General features: G+C 35.3%; 1 protein-coding gene across 2 annotated transcripts; it reads right to left on the reverse strand.

Moving 5' to 3' along the window:
* Nucleotides 1-1141: 1141 nt before the first annotated feature.
* Nucleotides 1142-1863, reverse strand: LOC126590753 (histone H4-like). 2 transcript variants are annotated; one of them, XM_050256257.1, is made up of 2 exons: nucleotides 1751-1863; nucleotides 1142-1647 (listed from the first exon to the last, which is right to left on the reverse strand). In XM_050256257.1, the coding sequence occupies exon 2, from the start codon at nucleotides 1619-1621 to the stop codon at nucleotides 1310-1312; it is 312 nt and encodes a 103-aa protein (XP_050112214.1). In that variant the 5' UTR covers nucleotides 1622-1647; nucleotides 1751-1863; the 3' UTR covers nucleotides 1142-1309. The 2 variants fall into 2 exon arrangements, with proteins under 2 accessions (XP_050112214.1, XP_050112215.1); XM_050256258.1 differs by having other exon boundaries at nucleotides 1142-1659; nucleotides 1751-1811.
* Nucleotides 1864-10230: the final 8367 nt, after the last annotated feature.

Here is a 10230-nt window from a genome sequence, read left to right on the forward strand (position 1 = left end):
TCTGAATGATGCATCCCCTTTTTATTTATATCCAAACTGAAGATGTGTTAGCGGGAAAAAGAAAATAAAAATCTTAAGGTTGTTGAGAGGTTTCACGTAGAGCGAGGGTTTGCGCATGGTAGTTTTTATGTTGAATTGACAGGGCTCTGAATGATGCATCCCCTTTTTATTTATAGCAACCACTCTCGTCATGGCCGAAACAAAACTATACTCGGATTAGAGTTCTTTATCCTAACCTCACAAAGATTTGACCAATCCTACCTCCTCCTTTGTCCGGCCATATTCACTCAGCATCCTCATCCTATTGAGACTTCCTATCATGCTAGGATTCGACCTACCTCATCAATCCGTCTTAAACTAGAGTTCGGCCAATCTTAACCAAGCGGCCCATAATATCCAGAATTTGCGATGGTTCTAGAATTATACTGCCGGGCCAAGAACAACCGCTTACTCGGCCCATACCAATATTTTGGGCCCAAACAACATACCACAAAGTTGGTACATCATTGGAACATTTGAGTTTTCAATGTAATTTTTTTTGTAATAGTTTCGAACTCTCTCATTCCCCTTATTATAATAGTAAATAATAATAATAAAAAATAGTTTTAAACGTACCAAGAAGTTGATACATTTATTTTGATTTGGGACTTCAAAAAAAAAAAGTGGGCCATCGCTACAACAATTTATCCTTCCGAGGCCGAAGACTCGCAAGAGTATTTCAACCTCCCCCAACATTAATAAAAAAAAAAAAAAAAAACAAACAAACAAATCAAGCAAAAAGCATGCCTGTGTAATACAAACTTGAAATTAATCCTCAACCACTGAATCACTCCATGATAGTTTAATTTATAACATTTTTAATGTTGTAACTATGGAAAACAAGATTAATTTTTCAAATCCAACAAAATAAAAAAAAACGTTTTTCATTCCTTTATTATATTTTCTCCATTAGAAATAAGTGTTTTGAAGAATACATTAAGAATGATGTTACACACGTGTGTCCATCTCTATTATAGAAGTAGTATAAATGTGATATAAAATATATAATGAGAATAACATTTTTAATACATTAATGAATTTTTCAATTTCATGTAATCATCAATCTTCCCATATTCTAGGCAATTAGTTAGCTGGATAGATATAGGTGCAATAATATTTTTTTTAATTAATAGTAATAAATGAAATTTCATATCATAAAAAGGGTTTCGTAGTATCTTACATGACACCACTTTTATTCAAAACCTAGACGTTAAAAATACCCGATACCAATCCCCAGTCCCTTTGACAGCAAGTTTCCCCACCAAAACTCTTAACCCCCGAACCCGTACAGAGTCCTGCCCTGCCTCTTGAGCGCATAGACAACGTCCATGGCCGTCACCGTCTTCCTCCTTGCATGCTCCGTGTAGGTAACGGCATCACGAATCACATTCTCGAGAAAGATCTTGAGGACGCCGCGAGTCTCCTCGTATATCAGGCCGCTGATTCGCTTCACGCCACCTCTGCGGGCCAGGCGGCGAATCGCTGGCTTGGTGATGCCCTGGATGTTGTCACGGAGGATCTTCCGGTGACGTTTTGCTCCTCCCTTGCCGAACACCTTGCCTCCCTTTCCGCGTCCAGACATTGTTGCCAGCCAAAATTCTCAAAAACCTGAACACAAAACTAAAACAAAACATCAGAAGTCAGAGAGAGGAATCTGAAACCATAATCTACGTGAAACTGCAGAAATTTGAGAAGGGAGGGAAGAGAGGACCTGAAAATTGCAGAGAAAGTGAGAGAGAACTCGTTTGCTTTTGGGGAATGCAATGCATGGTGTGTTTGGATTTTGTGGGTATTTATAGGGCGATGCGGGATCCTGAGATGAGGGTCGATCCGCGTGGTAGATGGAAGGAAGGTTTTGGGCAGTCGATGAATTAGTGTTGGCAGTGGAGATGGAGGTGAAGGGTGAGTGAGGATCGATGACGTGGGTGTTTGCGAGTTTTCAGCGCTTTGTTTTGTGTTTCTTTTGGTTTGATTGTTCGTCGTAGGATAAAACTGCGCGGGGGCGGTTGGCGCCCGTTTTGGGAATGGGCTCTGTGAGGCCCAGGCTTTTTATGCGTGATACACCCATCAAACTGGTCGGTAAACCCCATCTTTTTTAAACCATTGTATTATTATTGTTAGGTGAGTTTAAATGTAAAGTAGTACACTGTTTGGTATTGTTGTGCTTTGAAAAAAAAAAATGTTTTTGCTGTGCTTTGAAAAAAAACTACTGTGAAATAAATGAGCAGAATGTTTGGTAAACTTTTTTTGTAAATGTGCTTTTGAAAAAACACAAAAAAATAGTATTACAGTGTTTGGTAAACTTTTATGTAAAACAGTTATAATTGTGTGAAATGACAAAAAATGGTATAATACTAGATGTGCCATTAATTTAATTTTCTTAACAAATATAGGTGAATTACTCAATATACTTTATTTTTAAAAGAAAAATATTTATAAACTTTACCTTAAACATATAATCCAACGTTTAACAAGAAATTATAATCCAATGTTTAAAAAGAAATCATAATCCAACATTTATGTTGCTTCACGTTTTCAGCATTTTTTTACCCAAAATTGTGAAAATAAGCTGTTTTTAAGTATTTACTAAACACCTTTTTGAGCTCAGTTTTTTGTTATATCAAAGTAGGTTATAATACAACTAAAGACCTACTCGGTAAACCCTAAAAGTTGATGTCTTGAATCCATGACTTGTTTTAAATTTTGCTCAATTTCCATATTCATGTTTCATGGCAAAAGAAATTGGTTTTCAATATGAATTGCGTTTTAACCTAAATTTCATATTGAAATTTAAGATAGCTATATATTAAAACTTGTCCTTTTGACTCGAAGGAATATTATAGACTATTAATTGATATTGCATCCTATTTCGATTTCAGTATCCCATTGCGTTTGTACATGTTTATTAGCTTTATCACAACTACCTTAATTGAGTCTCCTATGTGGTTGTGGACATATAATTTGGGATGTTAAAATTAAAAAGTTATGAAAAAGGCATTAAGTATATTCGTCATGATCTGGAAGTTTTTGGAATTGGCATATGTATGTATTCAATGCCAATGATGACAAACTTTTTTTACATATTTCGGCAAGGGAATTGTTATTAGTACTCTAAAAATCTCATTCTACACTCCAAACTTTCTATATTAGGAAAGAAAAATACACTTGTGAGGAGAAGTGTAGAATGAGATTTTTGGAGTGCCAATAATACTTCTCTTCGGCAAAAGGTAAACATGGTTCTATAAAGTCATAAACCTATTAGTTTCCTTTTTTATTTTTTGTCAACACATAGAATTTCGGGAATGTAAATAGGCATATATATATGTGTGTGTGTGTTTCGATTTTGATTTTCAGTTCTTAGTTTGAATGTTGATAAAATTCGTGGGAATGGCATATGGCATAGTCGCATAAATACTACATAATATGATGGACTAACATTTATTTTATCATGCTTGTATTCCTAGAAAAGGAAAGGTACACGACCTTATTAGTTTTATCATCATTCAAGGTTATTGCATAATTTTTGGCAACATGGAGAATTTAAAGACGTTAATAAGCATTAAGAATATGTGGCAACCCACAATTTACTTTAACATATGGTTTTGACTTGGATTCTTTGTTCAAGTTTTTGATAAATTACTTTCTGGAGATTCTGGGTGCTACTAATGTAAATTGTGTTGCGGGTTCTTGGTTAGTTCACATACATTGTAAAGTCTTGATATATATACGAAAAATCTGATTGCATGAAAGTGGTAATTTAAAGTGATTTTGATTACCTTTTATTCATTAAGTTTCTGTTATATGCTATCAGTGGTACTTGCAGCTTTGCAATTCATATGCACATATGTAAATCTCATGTTTGTCTTCAGTGATATACATTATTTTTCAGGCATGATAAGTTCGGAATGCATTCGGTGAGGTATGCATATGTTTAATCCATGTCTATTTCAATGGATTTTAATTTAAAGGTCATAGCCATGTATGGCTTAGTTTTCAGCTTTAACTAATGATACTTCATATGTATATTGCTTATGTTATAGCCCATCCTTTGGTATTATGAGATTAATTGACTGTTGGGATAATAGTATGCAGACTATATTGTTGAATGAGTACCATAGATATGTATTGTTGCTGAAATTGGCTAAAGAGGGAACAACCTTGTTAAGAACATTAGATGACACCTTTGATTATGAAGCCTACAGGATTGTGTATATCACATATGTGATGGTCTTGAAGTAGTGTATGAGACAACTATTGTCGCAAAGCATGTGAATTCATAAGTTTAAATGTAATTACATCCTTATAATGTGTCTAAATTGTGACAACCAGTTCTTAATTTTATGTTTTTATTAATTTTAAAAGTGTGAATTTACAAAAACACCCTAAAGGCAAGGATTTTGACTTTCGTTTACCATCGTTTAGAGGAACGTATGATTTATTCTTTTACCGTATCCTTGCAGTACTTGTTGGTGTAAACGCATAGGCGAAAACCGTTTGCGAGTCCGGATGATAATGGTATAGTTACGGACTTTTGAATTTGGTTATTTATATTTCAGTTGTAAGTTAATTTAACTCCTTCAAGGAAGTAGCCCAATCAAATTTTAGGCACAAAGGACCAATCACATAAAAGGAAGGAAAACCTTCAGCCAATCAGAAAAGAAAAGTAAAAAAAAAAAAAGAGAAAGCTCCCAACTTCCCTATCACCCACACCTCCGCGACCTCCCATTTTCCGAGGCCGATTCCGGCTAACTCCGGTGGAGTTTTTCGATGCCACCACTACCATCTTGAAGCTCTCATTCCCCTCTACAAAACGCAACCAATAACCACCTTGATTAACCACTGTACGAGGAGGTTTGAGACCACGAAAGTCGACGGTTCTCGCGGTGCTCTGGCCACCATTTTCAATTTTCCGGAGAATCGGCAAAGCAATGGCCGATGCCACCACTTGGGCTTTGTAGCCCATCATCCTAGGAGAAAATCCTAACCACCCTTGACCCTATTGACCACCGTAGATTATGAATTGACGCCGGGAAGCTTTACGCACCTGCCAGCTTTGTGGACAAAATTGACTATCTTTCGTCCACTTTTGGACTTTGTGGCAGGCGACGATGGTTCATGATGTCTTAATTTTTGTGCTAGGGAGTCATAGCGCGAACCTCAGGTGAGTGAGTTTTTTCCTTTTATCGTATATAGATATGACTGATAATTCCACAAATGCTTTTAAATTGTTCTATGCATTTTATGCCATGTTATATATATATATATATGTTAAAATACTATGGTATGGTTGAGTTTTAGATTGGATTATGGTATATCTATATGCATATTATCGGCATATAATTACTGTGAATGCTTTGAAGTACTAAGTTGAACTACGAATGACTTGATCTCGTTTGAGGGTACGTAGGCAGTCTAACAAGACAGTTAGATGCAGCCATAAAACAATCCAAATTTAACATGGTATTGGGTTTCTTTAAGGAAAGAAGTTATGATGGTTAACAGTGTAGAGATTAACCATGATTTTATTCTGGTCTATCACTGGGTTTAGTTCTGATTAAGAATGTTGGGACGTTAAAGTGGTTATGCCAAATGACGCTGCGAATGCCTCGGTAAGCTTCATGTGAGTACATGTTGATGACAGTGATTTCAATGTGTATGGTTATGTTTTTATGCATTTAATGCTCATTATCCTGCACCTCGGTGTTAGTGCTCCGCCCGAGAACAGGGCCTAGCCTTCACGTGATCATAGCACTTGAGCTTATTTATTTACACACAGCCTGTCGTACAGACCACATTAAGTGGTTCCAACTCGTGTGCAGGAATTGGTAAATGAGCTATATAGGCAACTCCGACATAGTCATACAAGTTGCAATGAATAGGCAACTCCGACACTGTCGTACAGGTTGCCTATGAGTTGTACAGGTCATTGTACGTGACTCCGACTTAGGTGCTAGCATTGATTGATGAGATATGGATAAGTTGTACAGGTCACTATTGGTGACTCCAACTTATGTGCTAGCATTGATTGATGAGATATGGGGGAGTCATACAAGTCACTATAGGTGGCTCCGACTTATGTGCTAGCATTGATCAATGAGATATGGATGAGTCGTACAAGTCACTATAGGTGACTCCGACTTATGTTCTATAGTGACTCCGACTTATGTGCTAGCATTGATTGATAAGATATGGATGAGTCGTACAGGTCATTATAGGTGACTCCGACTTATGTCTCATGGATGAGTCATACAGGTCACTATTGGTGACTCCGACTTATGTGCTAGCATTGATTGATGAGATATGGATGAGTCGTACATGTCACTATTGGTGACTCCGACTTATGTGCTAGCATTGATTGATGAGATATGGATGAGTTGTACATGTCGCTATTGATGACTCTGACTTATGTGCTAGCATTGGTGACTCCGACTTATGTGCTAGCATTGATTGATGAGATATGGATGAGTCGTACAGAGGTGACTCTGACTTATATGCTAGCATTGATTTATTGAGCACATGATTATTTATACTGCTCATGAGATGTTGTGTCGTGGTATATTTATGGATTTACTGTTGATATACTTTTGATTTTACATTGATACGTGGCATGATTTTTTTTAACTATACAGGTGTTACAGCGAGGGGTTATAACGACTTAGAAGGTTTTTATTAAAATTTTATTTCTAGGGCCACTCAACCTTGCTTTGTTTCCACCCTCCGGGTTTTTTTAGCTGAGCTTTCTTATGGACGAGGATTCGGAGCAAATTTTGGTATTGGAGATTACCTTCAATGGTATGATTCTCAATCCACTCTACTATACTTTCCTTATGTTCTGACATCACGTGTGAAATGGGTTCATTTCCGCTCATAATGCACTCTCGTATTTAGACACTTTTAGATTTAAATTTATACACATTTTTCCCACATCACTATACTTTATGGCTTCGTCATCCTCTTGGTGTTGGCCATCACAACTCAATTTGGAGTCCATGTGGACTTTCCGGGTTGGGGTGTGTCTTAAATCACATTTGTTTCATGAATATATATTATTGTTGTATTGGCATGCTAGTTGAAACATATGACTAAATGCATGTTAAAAGGGGTACCTTACAAAATCAAGGAATATATCATATTCAACTCATGAGTTCTATCTGAAATAAGACATATATCAGGATTTAATTTTGTCTTCAAGCTCACTGCTACATAGATTTTGTTTGCAATTTTCTTTTATAAAACTAGTATCTTTTCTTACTATGTTAATATGCTACTGCATGCTCAATCTCTATTTGGACTAGTTAACGTTTTCAAATTAATATATATGATCAAACCGAAAATAATTGATATGATTAACTAAAACTGGAAAAATTATTCTTACATATCAATGTTTTTGTTGCCTAATATTTTGCATAAATCATGCTAGAATTGCTTTCAGTTTTTCAATTCTATAGCAACTATTTTTCTTTTCATGCATATATGGAACTAATGCATGGTTAAGATCCTGGAGAAAATTAGCTTCACATGTTTTAAAATATTAGGTCTAATTAAAACCGGAAAATTGTATGTTTTCTCTAACTTTGCTAAATAAGCATGCTCTTCGATTGAAATTTTTATTATTAAGACATGCTAAAAGTTATCATAAGATCAATGTTTTTGAGATGTTCTTGGGTGAATGGGACACAACAAATCCATTCCATTGATTCAAGGGCTGCTAAAAATTCAAAGTTTAGTTGATCAAATTGCATTAGTAGTCATAACAATATGACTATATCCCCAAACAAAGGTGTGACTAGTCTTATTGGTTCGATTACTAGTAGCTTAGTGTAAAGTATGGATTATGTGAAGCAGTAAAGTATGGATTATGTGAAGCCTATGATAATTGATTGCCAAACAAAGGTGGATAGTTTTCATGTCTATATTTTGCTCACATGATTTATATTTTAACACTAAAAACTGATTAAGCTTCAACCAAACAAAGGTGCGAGTTGTTTCAATTGTAAAGTCTATGGGGTATTTGTTCATTTGTGAATATGAAGTCATAATAGTTCTATGTTTAAAGTTTTGAATGCTTTTCATATGAGCCCCCTTAAATCCCATATTGGGATCGATAAAGCATAACATAGAATTTATTTGGTCTTAAGGCTTCCTGACCAAATGTAACCTTCATTGGTTTAAATTAATTTTGGATTGAGATACACGTTTGATTAAATTTGCCTTATTTCAGTTCAAAAGTGGCATATTACAATGTATTCCGAGATGATGGTATGTTTATCTTATTAAAAGTTTTAGATTTCTTCAAGATTGGCTATGTGATTTAATATTTTTTGTGTTGTCTTCTCTTCTCAAAATTAAATGGAGCATATGTTATTGAACACATGAAGGTTAATCACAATTGCCTAAGGTACACATTGAAATCTGCTGCTATATTGTTTATTTGCATATCTTTATGGTCCAAGATTTATTCATGGTAAAGCTATATGTTGAAGTAGACTTCTTAAAGCTTCTTTAAACATCAAAATTACGAAAATACAAGAAGAATTGAATTTTTGGTGGTTTTATCAAGTTGACATAGATGCACAGAATTTTTTCTGCTGGAATATGTATTTGGAAATTAATAAACGACTGAGCTATTGACCACCAAATGACTTGAAATTTGAATATATTCTTCATATATATGTCTATTTTTAGACTGCAAAATTTCGTGATTTTGGGTTGTGTATTTTATTTATAGGGAATTTAGTAGTAACCCATGCTCAGTTGAAAGTCTAGTCTGGCAGTTTTCATCTTTTCAATTAAGTTAAACAAACAAATGATTGAATGACCTCATAATGACTTGAAATTTGGATATGTTGTTCTTATATATTGTCTACTTATAGACTGGAAAATTTCGTGCTTATTGACGGTGTTCTCTATTTATGGTGATTTTATTAGTAACCTGTACTTAGTTGAAAGTCCAGACTGGAGTTTTCATTGTTTTCTTATATGTTGAAAAATTTGAGTTATCTTTTAGCTCTAGAACAATTTCATATTCTATTTTATAAAGTTTAATGTCTCTCGTATAGTCTATGTGGTTTTGGGACAAATCAATTATACGTCAATTATGTAATTCCTCAAGCTAGAATCTTGGTTTTTGGTATAGTATACTTTTTTACTAATATATTTTGGGAAATTCTATACTAGTACAAATACCTATATACTTTTCAGAGTAACTAATGGAATGAGTGACACACCCCGATCCGGAATGTCCATTAGAACTCTGAATCGAGTTGTGCTGGCTAACATCTGGAAGGTGATAAAGCCATAGAATGTGATAATGTGTAAAATGTCAGCCGGATCCACCTTTTGTGGCCTGTACGACTGAACCCATAGCTCATCACATATCCCTGTACACGAGTCGGAACCACCTATAGTGCTATGTACGACAGGACTGGATGCAAATAAGTAGGCTCAAGTGCTACGATCACGTGAAGACTGTGTGAATAAACGCGGGTCATCTACAATTCGGAACCACCTATAGTGGTCTGTACGACAGAACTGTGCACCTACCTTAGATCCAAGGTGAGTGTAAGGTGCAGAAGGTGAACATCACATGAAGGATTGTGCCCTGGCCACGGGCGAGAGCACTAACACCAGGGTGGAGGTTTATGAGCTCTAACTGCATCTATTGTAACATATACTACTCATAGGCAACCTGTACGACAGTGTCAGAGTTGCCTATCATTGCAACTTGTACGACAAGGTCGGAGTTGCCTAAAACATACATGTAGTCATGCCATAACTCCATCATTTCAACTAATACCATAAACTCACATGAACTTACCTGGGTGTCATGCGTTCACCTTTGCACTTCAAAGCGTTCACAATAATTATGTGCAAGTAATATACATATAGATAACCATGATGCGATCTAATACTCAACCATGTTATAGCATTTTCAATTATATACATATATATATATATATATATATATATAATATGGCATAAAAATGCATAAGCTGTAACGCCCTACTCCCGAACTATTTATTTTTTAGAATAATTGTCGATGATAAACCCAACTAGACACTAGTTTAATTAACTATCATTACTTATGTTTCCTTACTTCAAATTCTTGATTCTTCACACATTGATTTATGACCAACATTTAACCACCAAATCATAAGGTTAAATCTCACATTTTCCACCAATGTCCCTCAT

The sequence above is a fragment of the Malus sylvestris genome, chromosome 11, assembly GCF_916048215.2.
Source record: "Malus sylvestris chromosome 11, drMalSylv7.2, whole genome shotgun sequence".
In the NCBI taxonomy this organism is placed as follows: Eukaryota; Viridiplantae; Streptophyta; class Magnoliopsida; order Rosales; family Rosaceae; genus Malus; species Malus sylvestris.